Source organism: Hippopotamus amphibius, chromosome 5, assembly GCF_030028045.1.
Source record: "Hippopotamus amphibius kiboko isolate mHipAmp2 chromosome 5, mHipAmp2.hap2, whole genome shotgun sequence".
Classification (NCBI taxonomy): Eukaryota; Metazoa; Chordata; class Mammalia; order Artiodactyla; family Hippopotamidae; genus Hippopotamus; species Hippopotamus amphibius.
Genome location: NC_080190.1, coordinates 80,618,561 through 80,641,769, shown reverse-complemented (window position 1 = coordinate 80,641,769; position 23,209 = coordinate 80,618,561). Strand labels below are relative to the sequence as shown.

Sequence of the window (23,209 nt, the reverse complement as noted above, 5' to 3'; positions counted from 1 at the left end):
GAAGTAGAGAAAGCTCTTCAAAAGTAGATTTTTTCCCCTTTTCTATCATATCCCACTAAGATTTGATGGCAAGACAAACGGACTTCTGGCGCATCACATCTTCTTAAGCTGCCTTTACTTTGTGAATTGAATAGTTGAAAATAACATTTCGCAATACAACTGCTGGGACTTCTGTGGTGGCGCAGTGGTTAAGAATCTGCCTGCCAACGCAGGGGACACTGGTTTGATCCCTAGTCCCAGAAGATCCCATATGCCGAGGAGCAACTAAGCCTGTGTGCCACAACTACTGAGCCCGCGTGCTGCAACTACTGAAGCCCATGTGCCTAGAGCCCGTACTCCATAACAAGAGAAGCCACCGCAACAAGAAGCCCATGCACCGCAACAAAGAGCAGCCCCCACTCGCCGCAACTAGAGAAAGCCTGTGTGCAGCAACGAAGACCCAATGCAGCCAAAAAATACAAAAATTTTTTAAATTACTAAAAAAAGATACAATTGCTATTTATCCATTCATTCTTGCATTAAATATAATTTTATTGAAATTGTGCCAAACAGCATGCCAGCCACTTTTAATACAAAGTAGGTGAGGCATGGAACCCATCCTCGAGGAGCTCCCAGTCCAACAGAAGCAGACAGAAGTCAATGAAACAGATAGTTGTAAGTGGCTCCACTGGGGGAACCAGGAAGGAGGCAGGAGGAGCCCACAGAGGCTTCGCAGAGAAGGGACCCTGTGCTGAGCTGTGAGGTGAATGTGCACTGGGGGGTGGGGTGGGGGAGGGCCCCCCAAAGGAGCTGCTGGGGGAGTGAATTAGGGAACTGAAAGCACAGGCTAGCCTGGGGCACTGGGCACCCAGTGAGGGTGGGGATCACAGTGATGAGATGGGCAGTACGCTGGAGCCCCCTCACGGGGAGCCCTGGGGGCCTGCTGAGGACTGCTGGAGTTTATGCTGGATGTAAAGGAGCCTAGAAGGATTGTCAGCAGGACAGTGACAAAGTCACTCTGGCTGCGGGGGAGGAGTGCACGGAGATGGTGTGAGCCCAGAAGGAGGGAGGCTGTGGGAGCAGCGGCAGTGGGGATGGATAGGAAAGCAGTGAGGGAGAGGGTCAATGGAATGAACATGACCCTGTAACCAACTGCAGCCACCCTCCCGGCTCTCTGGCTGCAGATAAAGGGAAGGTGGGACATCCCCGAAACAGGTGGGAAAAAATCCGCAAATCCTATCTCCTTGGTAGAACGGGCAGCAGCAACACACATGCATCTAACTTATAACTCAGGTTAGTTTCTCATTGGTTCCTTTCCTTCTTGAGAACAGATGTATTTGCCAGAGGTTTGTTGCTTCTCTGCCCCTCACTGATAGAGAAATCATAAGCCAGATTCTCCCTGCCTCTAAGTCACTCCCTGATCGTGAGGTCGGATGAGAAGGAGAGAATGCCACCTCCTTCTGATCCACGAACCTGCATTCAATGCCTTGTAACTAAAAGGGAATTTTCAATTGGAACTGACACATATACACTATTGATGCTATGTATAAAATTGATAACTAATGAGAACCTACTGTGTAGCCCAGGGAGCTCTACTCAATGCTCCTTGGTGACCTAAATGGGAAGGAAATCCAAAAAAGAGGGGATATGTGTATACATATAGCTGATTCACTGTGCTGTACAGTAGAAACTAACACAACATTGTCAGGCAACTATACTCCAATAAAAATTAATTTTAAAAAAGGGAATTTCAGAATAGAGTAACTATGAGATGTTTATTTTTCAGTTGCAAGTTTGTGTGTTTATATATGTGTATGTGTATATATACATGCATATGTGTAAATATGTCTATATTCTCATGTATCTTATATGAAATAAAGAGTTTATGGGTGTAATTTACAAGTGATTTTACTATTGATCTATATACAATCATACTTGACTGAACAGAGATCCTGAGTATGTAAAATAAAACTATTGAGATACTTTTCAGTGCATCAAATATTTGGCAGCCTTAACATTGTTTGATAGCATATAAAATCATGGTTTTAAAAATCAGGGTTTAAAAAAACCTTTTTAACATTTTCACAAATATTCAAATTTAGAGGGCAATGTGCTTTTTTATATAACTCAGATTATTAAAAGGCAAATCTTCTACTATATACTAGAAGCCCCCTGGTTAATATTCGCCCACTTTTTGTTCAGTACTGCACAGGAGATCCCTTTGAGCTGCTGACAGCATCAGTTACTTCCTAATTTCTGATTCATTGGACTCTCTGGATAGAGAGAGGGACATTGAACCCACCCCAGTTTGTCTCAGTACTAGAGTCTCCAGGTTTCAACAAAGATATTGTTGTCATTTAGATTTGTCTCCAAAACCATGACTGGCCGGAATCAAATCTCACTGTGGCACTGATGATAAAGTGTGTCCTCAACAACTTTCTAACAGGAAATGAGCATTTTATTCAGTTCCCAGGGACTCTCCTTCTAAACCCCTGTAAGGCCCAGAGATGCTACGGACAGGGCGAATAAATAACAAAGATTTTCGTCCGCGTCTATCACGTTGCTTTAGTCAACACCTTGCAATATTAATTGACCATGATGCAAACCATACCAAGGGCTAAAAACTGTTTTTGTGTTTTAAGCTGTTGATTCTCTTGAAAAGAACTGTGACTGAGTCAGGATCGTGCAACCATCACACTTCAGGTCTGCTGGGGAGGGCGGTTCTGTCCCAGGAGAGACAGCCCGACCCTCACCACAGCTCCACAGCCTCCAGGCTGGTCTCCTGCTTGGAGGCAGCAATAACCCCTTTGCACACACCTCAGGGCACACCAGTTCCCAGCCTCTATTTGCCCCTCTGCCCACTGCCCAGGGGTTACAGACCTCACTGCCTTTTCTCCTCTCTATTCGGGTGTTTCCACCACAGCAGTTCAAACAAATCTGAGCCAGCACTCCTCACAGCTTGAAACAGCAATGGAAAGAGCCCTCAGGAAGTAGCCTGGAGGATGGGCCAGCCACCATCCTGGTCCCTGGAGACCGCAGATGGACCCCAGGTAACGAACAGACGTGAGTCATGCATCCACATGACTGGAGAGGTGATGGAGATGAGACTGGAGTGTCTACAGACTGGCTGCATTAGTCATTCATCTATTTAATCATTCATTCAGTGAAACTGTTTGTCACCTACACTGTTCACACCTATCAAATCCCTGAAGATACATCCAGAACAAGACAGACATAGTCTTCCATACCTGACATTAAGCACCTTGAAAGCGAGAAGAATAATTCAGTACGAGCACATGACTCAGTCCTGGGGAGCTGTGGAAGGCTTCAAAGAGGAGACGTCTAAAACTCGAAGGATGAATGAGGTTTAGACAGATGGAGGGCTGGTTGGGGTGGAGCTGGGAGAGGCCCCTGGAGCACATGCCAAGGGAGAGATGAAAGCCCGCGTGTCTACACAGGGGCCAGCGGTGGAGACGGGTGATCCTGAAAGACCCACAGAGGCCACGTGGAAGAATGCATGAGCCGTGGTAGGACATTTAGGCTTTTATGTCCTACCACATTTAGGACATAATCTGCACAACAACCAGGTTTGAATTTTAAGATGCTCACTCAAGATCACCTGGAGAATGGCGTGGAAAGGGCAACACTGTACACAGAAAAATGTAAAAAGCAGCCCTTACAGTCATTCAGTGAGAGAAGACAGACCCACGCTAGCATGGTGAGCACAGGTGGGCTGGAGGGTCCTTACAGGGGCCGAAGTGGCAGGACTACTGACTGATTCCAATGGGTAGAGAGGGAAAGGGCAGTGAATGTGAGTCCTGGTTCCGCACAGGCGCCCGGTGGGAGGACCTGAGCGGGTCGGGGAGGGACTGTTCCCTGGGCTGCATACACAGCAGAGGGACCTGGCTTGGAGGGAAAAGGATGAGTTCTGGGCGTGACTGTTCAGCCAGTTCTGACATGCAGGACAGTGAAAATCAGAAGCAGAAGGAGGCGAAGGGAATGAAGATTTGCTCGCAGCCAACTATGACAGCATTTTATATACAGTGGGTAACAAAAGGCACACACCTGGACGGAAGGAAGCCACCCTTCCATTTTACAGATAAGGGTGAATGCTTACCTGAAGTTAGGTGGCTGATGAGTGATAGAGCTGCTATTTAAATGGGCATCTCTCTACCTATACCCATGTATCACAACTCCAACCCGCCACCCAGTCACCTAACAGAACACACGGCGTGCACAATGCTCATGGCTTAGAAAAACGATAACCAGAGTTAAGATCAAGAGGGATGTGTAGAAACCTGCCCTGGCAGAACACAGGGAGAAGAGGACGCCAGCCCCAGGGCAGCACACCTGACCTAGCTGAGGGCCCTGCTTTCTAAGGAAGAGAGACATTTCCTTAGAGGATGCCTCTTACCTACAATCCCTCTCACCCCATACACGCTACTGACCACGTTTGCTGAGGTACCTCCCCACGTCTAAGGCACAGGAGGCAGGGCAAAATCCAGTCAGTGGTTGGAAGAACTTGCTTCCCAAGCATTAGAATCAACCCTGCAGCACCTCACTTGCCCTGTAGAGCTCAGCAAGGCAGCCCCCTTGACATCTCTTAAGGGAGCAGCAGCATTTTAGCCGACGGCATTATCCTGGCAGACAAAGGTTTAAGGCATAGCCTATTTAAAGAGTTATTTAACAATTTCCAAAATAGTAGCAAAACATTTTCCATAAAGCTAAATGAGTCCCAGGGAGGAAAGCACATATTACATTCTCGTACTTGCTTCCTTAATTAGGAACAGATCCTGGTGGCTGGGATTTATTTTCATGAGTACACATCCACAAAAACCAGAAACATCTTGACACGCTGCAGCATCCCTAATGTTTCTCAAATCTGAATTCCTAATTGGGTTAAAAAAAAAGGCACAAGAATTTTCACGCTGGTTTTGATTCAGGATTCAAAACAGAACCTAAGATTCGAATTTTTATATTGTTCTAAAGCAAATATAAGCTGGGTCAAAATCCGTAAGATCCACTTCAGACATTTAAAAGGACAGAAAGACAGACCAAGGCATGAATTCTGAATGCAACATACCAAGGAAGATTCTTCTTTTTCTTATGAAACATGAAAACTATCATGTGATCTCCCCAGACACTTCTCAGCGTCGTAATCTACCTACATTTTATAAAAAGAGAAAAGCGCTGGGAGACATTTGTATGACACCTGACACTTCTCTTACAAGATTCAAAGGACTCCTTTTTAGTGTTTTTCCTTGTTAATTTTTTTAATTTTTAATTTTATATTTCATTTTATTTTATTTTACTTTTGGCTGTGTTGGGTCTTCGTTACTGCGAGCAGGCTTTTTCTCTCTATTTGTGGCGAGAGGGGGCTACTCTTCATTGAGGTGTGTGGATGCAAAGGCTTCTCATTGTGGTGGCCTCTCGCATTGCAGAGCACGGGCTCTAGGTGCATGGGCTCAGTAGTTGTGGCTCGTAGGCTCAGCAGCTGTGGCCTGTGGGTTCTAGAGCGCAGGCTCAGTAGCTGTGGCACATGGGCTTAGTTGCTCCGCAGCATGTGGGATCTTCCCAGACCAGGGCTCGAACCCGTATCCCCTGCATTGGCAGGCAGATTCTTAACGACTGCACCACCAGGGAAGTCCCTTTCTTTGTTAACTTATTACAGAAACTGACTAGCCTTTTTCTTTGCTTTCACCAAATTCTGTCATAATAAAGAATTCGGACGTGCCACGGAGTCTGTAATGAAGAAGTTACCGTTCCTACCTGTGCAGTTTATCCTCAAGTATTTCCATGTACTTCATCGTATTCACCTTCACACTGGTTTCTGCAAAACAAAAATCCCAAATTGAGGCACCTGGAGTCAAAGATTGAACAAAACCCAGAACTGCTCCACCAAAAGCCAAAAGCCAAAGGATCCCAGTCAAGCTGCTGCTAATGATAACATCCTATGTTTGGAAAACGCTCGAATCCATTGGAGGGGTTGCCTGGTGGGATGCGCTGGAAAGGGTCTGAGGCCTCCAGGCTCTGCAGGAGTCAGAGCCGGGGATCACAGGTGGATGCCTTTCACTCTGTGGTTTCAAAGGCAGCTTATTCGGTGTCTGGTGTGGATCCCGTTGTGCTCTGCGCCCCTCACCTGGCAGCCAAGGGCTTCTCTGCAGAGTTTGGGAAAGAGAGGAAGAGAGAAAGGAACAGCTCCCATCCTTTATGGATTGACCAGAGAACCTCACCAGTGGTAGCTGAGGATTATAATCCTTCCATTGAAAAACAAACAGGTGACTTCCCTGGTGGCGCAGTGGTTAAGAATCCACCTGTCAATGCAGGGGACATATGTTCAACCTCTGGTCCGGGAAGGTCCCACATGCCACAGAGCAACTAAGCCCGTGCACCGCAACTACTGAGCTTTCGCTCTAGAGCCACGAGCCACAACTACTAAACCCATACACCACAACTACTGAAGCCCGTGCACCCAGAGCCTGTACTCTGCAAGCAGAGAAGCCACCACAGTGAGAAGCCTGCACACTGCAACAAAAAGTAACCCCCGCTCGCCACAACTAGAGACAGCCCATGTGCAGCTACAAAGACCCAATGCAGCCAAAAATAAATAAATGTATAAATAAATAAATAAATAAATAAATGTATATAAAAAAAGAAAAACAAACAGGAACCTGATCCAGCCAGTAAGCTGACGTCAACTCTCCAGCTCCCAAAGCCTTGAGATCAACTTCTACTAGAGATAAACTCAGTGCCTTGCAACCATGAAACACTGATGGCATAGATGACTTTTATGGCTCAATGGGTCAAAGAGGCACTTTACTAATGTAAAAGAGATTTGGTATGTTTGGGCAAGCCCTGACAGAGAAGTGACTAGAAGCCCCAGAAGAGCAGCCAGCGGAGAAGTCTCTGGAGGATGGTGGTTATAATTATTGATATTATTTTTACTTCTGTCATCACTGTTATTACGGCAATTGTGATATTTACCGTTATTTTATGCCAACCTTCATTCTCAAAGGTAACTTGTGCTCAAGGGCTCATAAACACTAAAAGTTGGGGTCCATGGAAAGCGGGGCCATGCTGCCTGACTCTCAGCCCTGAGTGTCCACCTGGGGGACTCTCAGGACTTGACTTTGGTCACCATGGGGGGAGGGACAGGGGCTGTAATGGAAACTGGAAAAAGTACCTTGAAATGCCTCATCAAGAAACCAAATATTTTGATGGAAAGGACAACAAAAGTTCTGGTTCATTCGCTGATAACAGTTAAAATGGAAATACATACAGGGAAAGGAACTGCTTAAGTTAGTCTCTTATTGATTTGTGCTGGCAAGTTAAGGTGTGCTGAGTTTTTCTCCAAATACATCACTTATTTGTTTTCAGTTCCTACTATGCGTCAGGTCGTGTGCCAGCATGGGGATTTAGTCATGGTGATGTGGTTCTTCAGAGCAGGGCTCTCACTGGTTCATCTGGAGTAAATACTGCAGATTCAGAATATCCCAACCAGAAATGCTCTGTTTCACATCCTATACGCACTTACATGCCATACACTGTTCTACGCCCTGGGTGTAAACCAGTAAGCAGGATCAATACAGATTCCTGCCTGGGTGGTGCTTTATTCTGGAGGGGCAGGTAACAAAGGGTAAATATAAAGTCCCACAGACTATGAAGGCTCAGTAAGTATTAAAAGCAAGAGACGGGGATCGCAGTGGGGCTGCAGAGTGGTCAGGGAAGGCTTTGTTGAGAAGGTGCTGTTTGAGTAAAAGCATGAAGTTGGCAGGGAAAGCCCATGAGCAGGCAGGCCAGGAAGGACAGAGCCAGAGAAGGGCCAGCCAGGGCAGGCGTTTGCCTGAGTGCCTCGGTAACCGTACAAAGTTCCCTGGGGAGAAGTGATGAGGACAGAGAAACAGCCCAGGTCCAATCACGTAGGCTACTGCGACAGAGTCTGCTTCCAAACACGGTCCCAACAATGCTTCTGGCCCCATACACTCTTCCAGAACCTGGACACTCTCCTTCGAACAGGGAAATCTATTTCCCTCCCCTTGAAACTGAACAGGCTAAGACTATTCCCACCAGCTGAGTGCGACTGGAAGGATGCTGTTTCACTTCTGAGGCTAAGCTCCAGCTTCCGCCTGGCTCCCCCTCCTGGGAACCCAGCCACCATGCTGTGAGGAAGCCCACGCCACACCAAGAGGCCGTGCAGAGCTGTTCTGGCTCCGGGTCAGGCAAAGGTCTCAGCCTACAGCCCGCAGTTTTTAATTTTTTTGCCAGAACATTTTATTAAGTTAAGAAGCCTCATGGAACAGGAGAGAAATGCCTGCACGGGGCAGCTCTCACAGATCCGTGCCCTGCACCCCTCAGAGGAGTAGGTGGGGCCATGGGAACAGCTGCCGCCTCCCTCCATCCATCTGTCCCTCCATCCAGAATCCCAGGGATTGCGTCCCCCCAGGGCAGGGAGTAGTTACTGCGAGGTAGGGTAGGAAGAGGGCGGCTGGCTCCCTGCCTCCCCCACCAGCGTCAACCCTGCCATGGCTGCTGGCTGAGCCTCTGCTAGACCCTGGGCGGGGCTGTGAGCCCAGAAGACCCAGCAGGCGGCTGGAGACAAAGGGGGAGCGGTGTTGGAGGCACACGCCACCAGGAACTGCTTTTTAAAAAGTACAAAGTGTTTTGGAAAAAAAAAAGGAAAACAAGCTATGTAAAAATCTCTTCACATATAAAACCCTGAAGAAGGTGCACGGTAAGACCCAGGGGTGCGCTCAGATACACACAGTGTGTTTGCAGTGTGTGTGTGTGTGTGTGTGTGTGTGTGTGTGTGTGTGTGCGCGCGCGCGCGCGCGCAGATGTGTGAGTGAGTGAGAGAGCTTTCAGGGGATTTGGGCCTTTCAGTCTGAGGACCCAGGCATCACGGAATGGAGACAAGCCACCCCCGCTGCTCCCTGTTGAAATCCCCGACTCACAGAATTGGCGCACATCATAAATGGTTATGAGTCTTTAAGTTGGGGGGATAAGTTGTTCCAGAGCTGTAGTCACTGAAAAGCCCTGTCAGGATTGGGGATGTTGAGTGAAATAGGAAAGCACTGCATACGAATGGCAACAAATAGGCTCAGTGGCTTCTGTGCTAAGAACAGACTGTAGGGGGAGGTGAGGGAATCAAAGAGACCAGGGAGGCTAGGTGATGGGAACTGAGATCAGGGCATCGGCAGGAGGCGGTGATAAGAGACAGATTTTAGGATAGTTTAAAAGATAGAAAAAACAGGAGTTCCAGATGGATTGAATCTGTGTGTGTGAGAAAGAGACAAGACAAGAATGACTACAAGGTTTTTGCCCTGAGCCGCTGGAAAAACAGAGTCACCATGGGAAGATCGCGGTGAAACCAGTTTGGGGAGACATGCAAGAGTTCAATTTTAGATTGAAATTTGCTAAGAAAGTAGAACTTCAGTGTTCTCATCAAAGAAGAAGAAAGGTAAATACGTGAAGTGATGGATGTGTTAATTCACCTGATGAGGGGGAATTCCTTCACCAGGTACATCAAACAGCACGTTGTACACTTTAGGTATCTCACCATGTTATCTGCCACTTATACCTCAATAAAGCAGGAAAAAATAAGAGCAATTGAAAAAGATTTTAAAATGAGTCCAGTTTTGGATACGATAAATTTAGTATATCAGACATCCAGCAGGGCTGTCAAGCATGGAGTTGGATATATAAGTGGAGGGAAGGTCTGGACTGCAGGTAGACACTCAGAAGACCCTGGCGATTGAAGCAAGGAGACAAGATGACATCACACAGGGAGTGAGAGTAACTTAAGAAGCCCTTGGTGACCCCATATAACTACGATTATATTGTGAGAGCACCTTTCATCCAAGGGACAAAAATTCATAGCACCTCCCTTAAGGACAAGACAGCCATGTTCTCATGCTTACAGAAATCCAGAGGTACACCCTATGAACGATTCTGTTAAGAAATCGGACACCAAATTCTTGCATCATCTAAGCACTTGAAGCTCCAGTTAGGGACCTGCTGGACCCACACAGGAACATCTTGTCCACGGGCTCGGAGGCTGCCATCTGCAGAGGATGCTGTGTTGATTACCTCCCTGGACCCTGACTCATCTCTCAGGCCAGCTTGGTTCACATATTCCTGGGTTGACTCACAACCTTCCAGTGAGGCCCAGACTGTAGACAGGGGAGTTTAGGTTTTTAACTTCCTCAAAGCTATGCCCGCAGACACACTGACTGAGCTCATCTTCTCTTCCCTTCTTGCCCTCCCTCCTCTTCCCTCTTTCCCCAGCATCTTAGAGCAGGGACCCAGAGAACGAACGGTATTGGGGGTGATGCAAGGTTCCAAGAACCAAGGATGGTGTGAAGGGAAGCTGAGTACTAAAGGGAAAAGGAGACTAGAAGTCACCAGGCATCCTGATGGGGAAAAGGCAGGAACACTTCCTCTCCTCCCCACGTGCTGAGGGAATCTGATATCCAAAATCGGGCCAAAACGTCAGAATGGAATTCATATAGTTTTATTAATCCAATTAAACAAGAACTGATTGATCATTAAACACAGTAAACCCGTGCAAACATTTATTGGAGTGCATGGCACAAACACAAATGGAATCTGGGTCCTACTTCATGCCAGACACTATACTAGGCACTATTTAAATATAAGAGAGACGTGGCCTCAAGGAGCCCAGAGAACGCTGTGGGGCCAGATGCTAACATTGATTTCTCCCGGGAGCGCATAGCAACATTTTCCGTAAGTCTTCATCATAAATGATGATCCAAAAATATCCCTATGAATCTAATGAAAAAATTTTCCAAGCTACCCTGCAATATCCTTTTCAGGATAAACTAGGAAGGTAGAAGAATGTTAAGTGGAAGCAGGTCTAACCAGGTTTCATTGCATTAGATCCTTTGTTTGCATAATAAAAGGACAGCAGTATTTGTCATGATAATAGCACAGGAAATGAGTAACACCCAGGCCCACGTGCCATCAGATTGAATGAAGCAGTGGTTCCAAAGAACTTCAGCCCCCACCACCCTCAATTACTAAGAACAGCATCACGAGATCAGTACAATATGAGCTCAGATTTGAAAATGGAAGCCGAAGGGACTGCATCAGTTTAGCATCCATCACAAATTTTGTCTAACATTAGCCATTTCATTGATGTTTCCTAAAATAAGTACCAAGTGAGGTCTGACCTCGTTTTATGAAAATAAGTCATCAAATTTCAAAGATCATTATTCAAGGACAGATTCAGACAAGATGAACTCCCATTAGTGAAATCTTCCAGAAAGGAAGATGTAAAAGAAATTTTAGAATTCTGAGAAACTTTTGAACATCTGAAGTATTATTCTTCCGCTTGAGTTAATGGAAGGACTTCTGTTTATCTGGGTACTGAAACCACACACGGAGATGAAGTAATAAACTAGCACTAAGAAAAAGCCAGGGAGGACAACAATGTGGAAAAATGGACTTGCAGTTGGGCTGTCTTCATAGGTGGGATGGAACAAGATGGTGTAACCTTGAAATCTGGCAGAATTTATTATAGGAGGCGCTACACAACTCAAATTTTACACTGAAGATGGAAATACTAGCCTGAACCCCATCTAGTACCAAAGTGACCTTGGCTGTTACACTGGAAACCCAATATGCAAAAATACTTGATACCAAGATAATGACATCAATCTAGTTCACATTTTACTGAGCACTTCCTACATGTCAGGTACTGTTCAAAACACCTGCTCTAAACACCAAACAACAATTGTACCCATGAAGCAGCCATTGTCATCCCTATTTTTCAGATAGAGAAACAAAGGGGCAGCGAGGATCAAAGTCACACAGCTGAGTGAGGGACAGTCCCAGAGCCCCCTGTTACAGAACACAGCCTTAATTTTCAATACCATAATAGGAGTGAGGAAATGCACACTGAATAAATGCATGTGAAATTTCAGCCACCAACAAAATGAAGCCAGTGTTCAAAGACAAAATTCAGGAGAAGCCAAAGACTGCCGTAAAAAGTCAGAGTTACAAAGAGCACTGGCAATTGCAAAACACAGCCATCAGCAAATGGAAACCTGATTGTATGTAAACCGTGGGGAAGAATACTGTTCACATATCAGCATAAAATACATTACCATTGTGTAATGTATTCATATCTTATATCCCATATGCGTGTATATATACATATATACGGGATACGTGTGTGTGTGTGTGTGTGTGTGTGTGTGTGTGTGTGTGTGTGTGTGTATCTATATATACGGTATAGGTCAAGGTGATCTCAAAGTAGTTTGTAATGAGAAAATGATTACTAATTTTCCAAGGCTTATATATAGGTTGGGTCACTCCTCCCAATAACATGTCAAATTCCTGTGGTTTTACAAGAATATTTTTGTTTGCCCCTATAGATTTGTTAAAGCATTTTTCTGCCATTGCTATGTGTGGTGGTCATTTACCTAAAGCTCTCAAGAAGAGAGATCCTGAGATAAACAGGATATAATTCTTCCTAGGCTTTAGACTGGTCACTGCAAATCTTCTAGGGTTGGAACCAAAGAAACACGCCATCGCTAGATTAGCAATGGACTCACTTCTCGTCAGCAGGACATCATTCTGTGTGTTGTTGTTAATTCTCTCTGATGTTGATAAGAGATTTGCAGAGAGAAGAAAAATGATCAAATATGCGTCCTACAGAATTAATAAAACTAAAATGAATAAGATAAAATTAATAAATGCTAACAAAGAGTGGGCCTCTCTCTGGGGTTGTATCTGACTCTCATTCTTACATCCACCTAACATTTCTGAAATGCCCACCACGTGCCAGGTTGTGCGCTAGGCACTGTGGCTTCAGATATGAATGTGGTGCTGCCCTTAGCCAGCAGAAAACCAGGTTCCGTGACAGAGACAGTCACACAAACAGATGGCTAATAAAAGCAACGCGTTCAGTCCAATGATAGAAACGTAACGCAGCGGTCACTCTGGGAGCATCGGAGGAGATTCAGCCCAGCTTGAGGGGGTAAGACGTGAGTTCCAGTGGAAGGGACTGAGCAGAGATCGTAAAGGATTTTCCACGCTGGCTGAAGCCGGAGGAGGCATGCATAATCCAAAACAGCAGCTGCACATAAAATAAGATTTGTGTTTTAGAATATCAGGCATTTAACGCCATATCATTTTACCTTCCCAAGAACTTCTGATTCATTTTTCCCTAAGCTTCCACGTAGATTACTCAGTGTGGCACAAGGTCCCACACCAAGGGAAGACGAGGTGGCTACAGGAGACGGGCAGGTCCAAAGGTCCCAAAGCACGGGCTCTGAGCCTCCATCACCTAGAGATGAACCCCTTCATTCAGATTCTCTCCTTTGGGCTATGTGAGTGAGGCTGTCGTGTTACGGTAACTTCAAAGGCAAAGAGTGGGAAAGCCTTTTCAGAACTGGAGCATCATAACATGATTCGGTGGTCCATGCAGAAAGTAAAAGCAATTATTCTAAGCTGTGTTGATGTATATGCTGCTGCTTCCACCGTTTGGTGCTATGTGATGGTGTGTGGCTGTGGCTGCCCCCTGAAAAGCCCTACCCTGTCACCCTTGAACCCAGTGCGTATGTCGGTGACTTAGTCCGGACACACATGTCAGTAGAAACCGCGCCTGCTTAGATGGGAAGAGATCAAGGGCAGGAGGAAAGGGGGAGACTGAGTAGGGAAGCTGCCCCAGGTTTAAAAACATTAACTATATCCGGAGAGCTTGCTCTGCATAACAGATAAAGCCCCAGTTCCAATTTCACCTGCTGTGCTTGTCACCAGTTAATTGGGTATCATCTGATACAGTAATTCTCACTTTCCCTGTTCAGACCTGCTCCTACATGCAATCTCCCTGTGCCCTTGAAGCACACAGCCTAATAAATCAGCACTATTCAATGACGAAAAGAAAACCAATCGCTCACGGTATGGAAAGCAAGTCAGAAAAAAGCTAACACTATCAGTTCCACGCAGCCTCCCTCCTCAGCACACCCACTCACACACCCCCGCCAGCCACACGCTCCCACTGACTCCCCAGCTCTCCCCACTGACAGCAGGGCTTGGGTGTGCTTTCTTGCTTCTAGCACATATCCTTGAAAGAGCTGTGACCTGGAGACCCATTTATAATATTCTGTAAGTTGCTTAAAGACATATTTACTGGTTTTGCCTAGAAGTGTCCATTCAAGACTCTACACTCACGTTCTGTGATTTTCTCCTTTCTTGCCTCAAACACCGCCCCCCCCCCACCCACACACACACAGGATTTCCTTCTCTTCATTCTTTTCAAAAGGCAGACAAGAAATAGAATCAGGGACTTTGTTTTTAAAGTGGAACACTATTTTCTTAAACAATCAGTATTAAAAAAAAATTTCAAGCACAAACCCACATTTGATTTCTTTTTTTAATTTTTGTGTTATATTGGAGTATAGCTGGATTTACAATGTTATGTTAGTTTCAGGTGTACAGCAAAGTGATTCAGTTATATATATACATATATCCAATCTTTTTCACATTCTTTTCTCATGTAGGTTATTACAGAATATTGAGTAGTCCTATACAGTAGGTCCTATATGGTAGGTCCTTATTAGTTTTCTATTTTATATGTAGTAGTGTGTATATGTGAATTCCAAACTCCCAATTTATCCCTCCTCCTACCCTGACCTTCTTAAGCTAAGAAGAGTGAGCTGACACCAGTCGCTGGTGTGAAGCTTTCACTTGGGTGCATTATCTGGTTTAATTCTCACAGTAACTCCCTAAATCCCTTTTGAGCATAAGGATATTGAGGCCAAAGGACATTCATTCAAGGAGTAAATAAAAAATAAAGGTTCATTCGGTTTTATTCCAGAGTCTATGTTTTTTTCAAATACACAATACTGCTGCCCAGCTGTTAGGCAACATAACATGAATTTCACTGAAGGAATTCTACATTTCGCAGAAGGAAAGAATTTACTTTTCCCTCTAAAACACAGGCTTTACATCCGTTAAAGATTTGAAACTGGAATCTCTCTATGTGACACAAAAGCATCCTAGGTCTGAGGGTCTGTCTGAGCTATTGCCCTTGGAAGAGAGATTCTGCAATGCTGGCAGGAAGACTCAGACTGTGCTCCAGGGCGAGGACTGGCCCTGTTAAGCTGATCAGATGCCCGAGTACATGGTGTATCCCATGTTGGAGGTGCCCTGCTGTACCATCTTGGGAAGTAACTTGCGCTCAGCAGATTTTTGGCAGGGTGGCGCTGGGGAGGGGGAGGGGAAGATTTTAACATCAACTGCTCTGCTTAACCAGCCTCACAGTGTATCACACCCATGACCACCTCCTCTGGCACAGGGACTCCCTGCCTGACACCCTCTCTTGCCTTAACCCAGCCGCCTGCCAGCAGGTCCGAGCCTCCATCGAGGGGACATGGACGTGAACGGCCAGGCTCCCTGCCCCTGAGTTTCCAAAGCTGCACTGAGTGAAGAGACCTTCCCTCCCCAGTGCCCACGCTGCAGGATGAGGGCAGCAGCCACCGCAGCCAGGCTTCAGTCATAGCGGGAGGATGCAGGTAACAAGCAGAGCTCAGCAGGGGAGGGAGGGAGGGAGGGAGTCCTGACAGCTCCCGAGGCCCTGCCTGGGGCCCTGCAGCCACCTCCACCTCCAGGAGGGTGACCTGGGCCAGTACAGACCCTCCTACTGTTCCCTCTGCCACACCCTCCTCACATGTTTCTGCCTTTCTGCCCATGAAGATGCTCCCCGCTTCTTATGTGCTCTCTCCCTTTCTGGGCTCCTACAGGCCTTTCCCAGCTTCCTATCCCCTTCAAGTTCATCTCAGGCATGGCTATCCTCTCTGCTGGAATCATGGGTGCTATGTCCTTTGGACCCTTAGTGACCGGCACAATCCTGGGCTCAGAGAAGGTGCCCAGCGCCCCAGGGGCCACGGGGGGAAGCCACAGTGAGGAAGACATGTGTACGTTCTCAAGGAATCAAGAGCCTGAGGAGACAGAAGTCAGAACTAGTTCTCGGGATGCCAAGTAACTGAGCTCGTCGAACAGCGAATTGCTGGAGGGTGGAGGACACACAAATGCAACCCAGCCTGAGAAGGAGAGAGGGGGCCGCGCGCGCTCCCTGGAGCTGAGAAGGACGTGAGTGCAGGGCTATGCTTCTGTCTCTAGTACAAGCAAAGCAAAGCGTGTGTAAGAGGAGGGGGGAGGGTAATAGGGATGAAATAAAGAGGGAAGATTCCAAAACCCCCATCGTCGGCACTACACCATCCACAAGGCCACCAGCATCACAGACCACTGACATCCTTCTCGTCTCTGCTCCGGGTGTTGGTCTGCTTCGCACCCAAACAGTGCAAATCCGGATAAAAGCCATTTACGTGTGGGCCACACAGACGTTCCCAACCTCTTACAGGCTGGGACCAAGTCCAGGAACGACCCAGGTTTTTTTTTCCTAGATAGGGGCCAGACAAGGATCAACTCTGCAACCTGAGGTGGAAAACCTGGAGTGTGGGTCCACGCGAGGCTCTGAACAGGGAGCGTGCCTGTCCAATCAGGGCGTGTTACTCACCTCCCAGAGATGAGCACAGCCAACTCAGCCCCAGAGTCCAGCTCAGTCACCCAGCCTCTCCCCAGGAGGGCAGGTGGACTCAGGAATATCAGTAAGGCACCCCAAGAAAACCAGACACCTGTGAACGGAAATTCTAAGTCATGGTGAAATGCAATGATTATCCTGCTAAATCTTCTACATGCACTTTGGAAAGACTCTACCTACAGTTTTTTCATTGCCTTATTTTCCTTCTCGAGCCTTTTGCAGAAGAGGTGGGTTTTCAGTTGGCTCTGAGGTTCCACCCGCAACACACATGCACATGGTGCCCACGTCCAGGTGCGTGCATCACCCCCACGTGACCACATGACTGGGCCACACGTGGCCTGGACGCTCTTGTGTACAGACCAAGTCTCGTCAGAGGCTGAACGCCAAACCAATGCACATATCCTGTCCTTCAACACTCAGACGATGCATGGGTGACAAGACAAATAGGTTTTAAAAATTAACAGAGAAAAAGATCTAAATCTTTGCACACCTGCTTGGACAAAAATATGCCAGGTGGGGAAGAACCGGGCAGTATAAATCTTACAGGAAAATGGCCTGAATGGAGGCTTCTGCTTCCGCCTGAAGCAATTCATCCTCCCAAACTCCTGAATCCAAGATTGTATCATGACACATGCAAGAGGGCCGCGTCCCCACAACATGCCCAGTGTCCAAAGGAGGCCGCCTCTGCTTCCAGAAGGGGAGTCAGGGTGATGCAGGCGAGCCTCACCACCGAGGAGTGGCTAGAGCTAGGACACGCAAGCTGGGCTGTCCACACGCTTGTATGCAAGGCGCTCATGGTGAGGGATGACAGAGATGGGCAAAGAGAGGGAGGCTGGGGGTCGTGGCCGACTCTCCCTCACCTTTGCTTTCCAGCACGGAATCCAAGGGATCCGAGAATTCTGAACTCCTACCTGGTCTCCTAGCCGTTAAAGAGTTATATTTCTCAAATGCATTAATCATATTTTTTATTTTCCGTATTTTAGGATGTTTTGACATCTGGGTTTTGTTGACCCTGGAGGGACTGCCCCCCCTCCCCGCCAGGACTGGCCAGTTCCTAGAGAGAAAACAACTCAGAGAGAGCAAGCCTCTTATATGCAAACCAACCGTCCCAGAGCCCACGCCCCCAACTACCTCCTCGGTGGTTCTCACTCTCTAGGCCACTCTCCCCCTGCCCTAGTCACCCAGCGCTGGGTCCCAGGCAGCTGGGGAAACCCCTAGGCCCCGGAGCCCTGAAATGATCCAAACCAGCAGTCCTGAGCCTGCTGGCCCTGCCTCACCCACTCCTTCTCGTGGAAACCACAGTAAAGGCTCGTGTCCATGCTTCCCCCTCCCTCTGCCTCCTGACGGGCCCTGGTGCTCCCCGCTGTGGCCCCCCCATAGCGTGGCTGCCCCTCCTCTTGGGAGCTGTGAGTAACAAACTCTCTTCTCAATGGCAGTCCTTTCCTGATCTGTTGGCCTCCCCATACCTGAATAACAATAGAACCTACATTTTAGACCTCAAGTTAAGACAACAGAACACGCTCTATTTAGCCACCGACCGGACTGATTCACAACTTTAAATATCCAGATCTACAGTATGTGAGCCTCGTGCGGTGTCTGTCCCAGCCCTGCTTGTACTAATGATGAGACCGCTCTCACCAACATTTGCAGTTAATTCTATAACGGACAAGGGGAAAGAAAGAGACAGGCCTTATCAGCTATGAACACGACATTGTGAAAGAGCTGGATTTCAGCCTTATCAAGGCAGCCGACAGGGAACATAATCCTTGATCTCCCAGAGCCTGGGCAAGAATGTGTGTTAAGAGACACCGGGCCGGCACCTCCCTGGGGGCAGCAACCAGCAGGGAGGCAGTGTTGGGGGCTCAGCACAGGGGTAGTGAGTTGGGGACTGGGAATGCCCACCCTGGCTGTGCCTCTGCGGCCCCAGCACGGTGCCCTGAACCGAGGTGTGGCGCATCTGGCTGCTGCATTTTCCATTTCCACGCAGCAGAGCTGGAGGGCAGAGAAGGCTGAATGCAGAACTCGGATGGAGACCACGCGTGTTCTCTCCTCCAGGCCACGCTGCTGCACCCTGACTCTCCCTCTTCACACTGGCCCTTCTCACTGGAGAGAGAGCCCACAGAACGCTGCTTAAAACCCTGTGTTGGTTCTCCTCTGCCCTTGAAACAAAACCCAAACTGTCCCAACAGAACCCAAACTGCCCCAACAAAACCCATCTTGTCCCCTCCACCCACATCTGGCCTCACCGACACACCAGGCTCTTTTCCATCCTCACCTGGCACGCTCCTCCCCTGTACTCCCTGCAGGGATGGTTTTCTGATCCTGTAAGCCTCAGCCTAAATGTCACCCCTTTAGAGGGTGCTTCCCCGACAGCCATTGGCTACTTGCCACTCAGTTATTTTCCTTCCGATCCTGGATTGCTGCCTCCGTAGGCCTTAGAGCATCTACCCTGTAATTATTTTATTTATGGGTTCATTTACGTGTTGTTATTGTTTTCTGTTTTCATTTCTCTGTCCCTCCCATTAGAATTTAAGTTCTCATAGTGGGTTCTCGGCACGTGTTTGTTACTCAGCTTATGTATCTGCTCTATTACAAAGCGTGCCTGATTTCATGCCCCTGGCCTTGCTGCTGGGCTCGCTCTTGCTCTGTAAAGCTGAGAGGGCATTTGGGGAGACATCCTGGTTATGAGCACAGGCACTGGGCCTTTGACATCCCTGGGGAAAGTGGGAAAGCCGGCTGTGTGCTGGGCATTAGGAGACACCGGTGCCTTTCACACTTGACCACAGCGTCAACACACAGCACCTCCCGGCTACAAGGAACCTCTAACCCACACCCCAGGTGTGCAGAGCAGCTGCAGGTAGAAATGTATATGAAATCAGAAGGTTTGATACCAACCCCTAACCCGAGAGCAGAGATTCAGGACTGTGGGTGAAGAGGACCACCCCCTACCTGTTCACAGGGATGCCTATGAGAGCAGTGTTTGTAAACTGGGGGCTCAGGCCCCCTGCTAATGCCCACATCTTCATCTGCCGTGGGCACAGCAGAGACGGGAGCATGTCGGCTGGGAAGTAGAAGGAAGAAGATTATAATTCCCGTTAGGACTCAGGGCTCAAGCTGGCCATGGCCCCTTGTCACAGTTGAGAACATACACAGCAAATACAGAGGCTGACTCTGATTTTCAGTCTTTGTCTTTGGACATTGTACGTGGGGTAACGCTAGTGTGAAAACTGAAGGTATTACAACAAAGCGCGATAGCATCTCTAACAGCTTCCGAGGGCCCTCCCTCCCTGCCTCTCACACACACCCTGAAGAGCACGAAATCCGTGAGAATTTAAAAATAACCTAACATGGGTTTCAAGTAGAGTAAACTAAATGAGTCCAATTTTCTATGCCTTTCATTTTAAATTATGCGCTAACTGTCTAGAAGCATAAGACGCGCGTGAGGAGGATGGGACATTTAAAATCTAATTTTCAAAAACTGGGTCTCAAGGCAGAACAGTGAAAATGCATTTACACATATAATTGTGCCTGCAAATCAAACCTGGCAGAACAAGCGGCCCTTTGGCTGGCAAGGGCGCCTGGCCTGGGCTCACCCAGCCTCAGGAAGCCAATTCACGGGCTCGTGGGTGCTTACTGAGCCCCTGCTAGGCGCCAGCTAGAGTGCCAGGCGCTGAAGGAGACCCCGCTCTCCAGCCCAGCACCTCAAGAACCTTGTGAACGAGCAAGGGAATTGCACAGGTAAAGGGGTCTTCACAGTACATCAGGAGAGGCCAGGACAGACTAGCTGGTGGAGATGGATGGCGACCACGGAGGTGTCACGGCGGGGTGGGGAGGAGGAGCCAAGTAGAAACGGGAGGGATGAACAGGGAGCGGGGCAGGTATCAAGGAGGGAGCTGGGCGGGGAGCCACAGGCAAAGGCTTGGAAATGAGGAGAGAAAGGGTATATTTGGGAAACAGGATGCTGGGGCCACTGAAGGTTGAAGTGTAAGGAAGGAGGGGAGGGTGAGAAATGAAGACGCGGAACGCACGTCAAGAAGGGCCATTCAAGGATCTACCAAGAAGCATCATAGGGTTGAGCTCCTAGTCCATTAATTTCCCTGCAATGTACAAAGGATTACTGGTGATGGACACCTGCCTTCACACACACACACACACACACACACACACACACACACACACACACCCCAAGTGGATTGTAGGGGGTGGGATTAGACATGGGAGGACCAACGGAATAGTGGTGCTGAGATGCAGGAGGCCCAGAACCAGAAAGTGCTTGTGGGATGGATAAAGGCAGGTTGATATCAAAAATATTAAGAAAATAGAATTGACAGGATTTAGTGTTGAGTTGGATTCATTCATTCATTCATTTACTCAACTACTGCACACTGAGCAGCCACTCTGTGCTGGGTACTATCCTAGAAGCTGGAAACACCACAGTGAAAAAGGAGTGTGAAATAAGTGGGTATTTGTAAAAAATGCTTAAAGCACTGCTTGCTATTTGAGAACTACTAGGTTAATGCTTAAACAGAATAAATAAAATAAAACAGACATGGAGCTTACATTCCAAGTGGGGAGAGAGAGAAGCGAAGTAAGTATAACACACCAGCTGCTGATAAGGGAAAAGGGACCACGTGTGTATCCGGCGAGGACTGTAAAAAACGTGGTCAGGGGAGACCTCCTTGAGACGGTGACAGTATAACAAAGACCCAACAGAGTAGACAACACCTGAAAAAAAAGATTCGGGAGGGCAGAAAATTAGTTCACTTTCCAACATGTAGCACTGGCGTGTCTTTAAGATATCCAAGTGAAGTTCCCCAATAGACGCTGGTCATGAGGGGAAGGAACTCACGAGGTGGAGAATTGGGACCCAGCCAGGAGTGGGTCTCAGTTTCTAGGGGTTGCCCACGTTGCCCGGTTCACGGCCCCCTTCTTCCAGCTTCAAAGCCAGCAATCCCGTGTCAAGTCATTTCATGCCTCCGATCTCTCCAAATCCCCTTCCGCCTCATCTCTCCTCTGCTTCCAGCAAGAAAGTCCTCTGCTTTTAAAGGTTCTTATGATTAGATTGGGCCTCTTTATAATCTAGGACACTCTCCCCACCTCAAGATCCTTCACCTCCATCATGTCTACAAAACCCTCTGTAGTATTACACATTCACAGACTGGGGACCAGGGCGTGGATATCTTTGGGGCCATTATTCTACCTGCCATGCCCGTCATGTAGCATGACAAGGAAGGGTAGCCGGGGACAGAATCCCCAAAGGAACAAAACCTTAAAATAACAGGCAGAGAAGGAGGGGCTGGCAAAGATGACAGAGACGGAGTGGTCAGAGAAGTAGCAGGAGCCCCAGAAGGGCAGAGTCTACAGTAGCAAATGAAGGATGAAGTGTCCTAAAGTGTCAGCAGGACTAGACAAGAGAGCTGGAAAGGATCGCCTGATTTTATAATAAAAGGATCACTGGTGATCTGCACCTGCCTTCACACACACACACACACACACACACACACACACACACACACACACACACACAGAGTCAGAAACCCCTTTCACATGGCTTCCTACCAGGCTGCTGTGACCCAGACGGCTGCCCACCCAGCCCCACCCAGAGCTGCGTGGAGGGGATGGGGCTTCAATGGTGCCACACAGGCTGGGTGACAGGACCTCATCCCATAGACGTGAGCCTGGCTTTGAATTAATCAGCCTGACTTCCACCCCACACAGTCACTCTCCCCCGTGGGGAACAAAATGAAAGCTCCGTGTGCGGAGGAGGAGAGGATGGAGCCCTTTCCTGCTAAATCCGCTGAGACCGATGCCCCTGATGTGCCGACGGAAAGTCTAGTCTCCAATCCCCGTAGTTTCCCAGTATTTGTTTTAGGTATTTAAAATGCATTTGCTTTGACTCTAGAATGGTTAATAAGTTAATGTCCTAGATCTTAAGGAGGAGGCAGGTATAAAATCATTGGCTTCAAATGATCCCAGTGAAACCATTTCTTCTGACAAGATCATAAAATGCACTTTCCTGGTGTCATACATAACCAGCTCAACTCTGTAATAAAGCGGGGCTACAGGTTTAATGGAAGACAGAGCCTGTTCCACCGCAGATTAAAGTGTAATTTTCCTCCCCTGTCGCCTTGTGGTTGAGGGATTGCGGTGTCTTTTTTCTGATACTCTGTCATTGGACCCAGAGATAAGCGAGCCGTTTCTCCTTATCACGGGGCCACATTATAAATATGTGAGTTGGATGGTGACCCCTTTGACCAAAATGAAAAAGGAAAGATAGGGAGTCTCAGCCGTGTTTTTGATTTTACAGACAATACCAGAAAGGCCCTGTTACCACCTCAGCATCCCATTAAGGTTTTAACAGGGAGTTGGTTTTAAGGGTTATGAAAGTAGATTTGCTTCGCTTAAATATCAGGAAATATCATGGGTGAAACGGCTATGGACTTATTTTTTTTTAATTTGTTGAAGTATAGTTGCTTTAATATACTGTGTTAGTTTCAGGTGTACAGCAAAGTGATTCAGTTATACATATATATATTCTTTTTCCTGATTCCTTTCCATTATATCTTATTACAAAATGTTGAATATAGTTCCCTGTTGGGTTTGTTCTTTTGTTCGTTTCTTTGTATTTAAGAACTTGGTGTATTCTTTTTTTCTTTTTGAGGG

The 23,209-nt window shown here is 47.5% G+C and overlaps 1 protein-coding gene across 1 annotated transcript in view; it reads right to left on the bottom strand.

The window, feature by feature from the left end:
* Positions 1 to 23,209, bottom strand: part of DISC1 (DISC1 scaffold protein) — a 348,040-nt gene that overhangs the window by 68,864 nt on the left and 255,967 nt on the right. Inside the window, exon 10 of the mRNA XM_057736515.1 lies at positions 5,749 to 5,809. Coding sequence (XP_057592498.1) covers positions 5,749 to 5,809 — 61 coding nt within the window. The remainder of the gene's footprint in view (positions 1 to 5,748; positions 5,810 to 23,209) is intronic.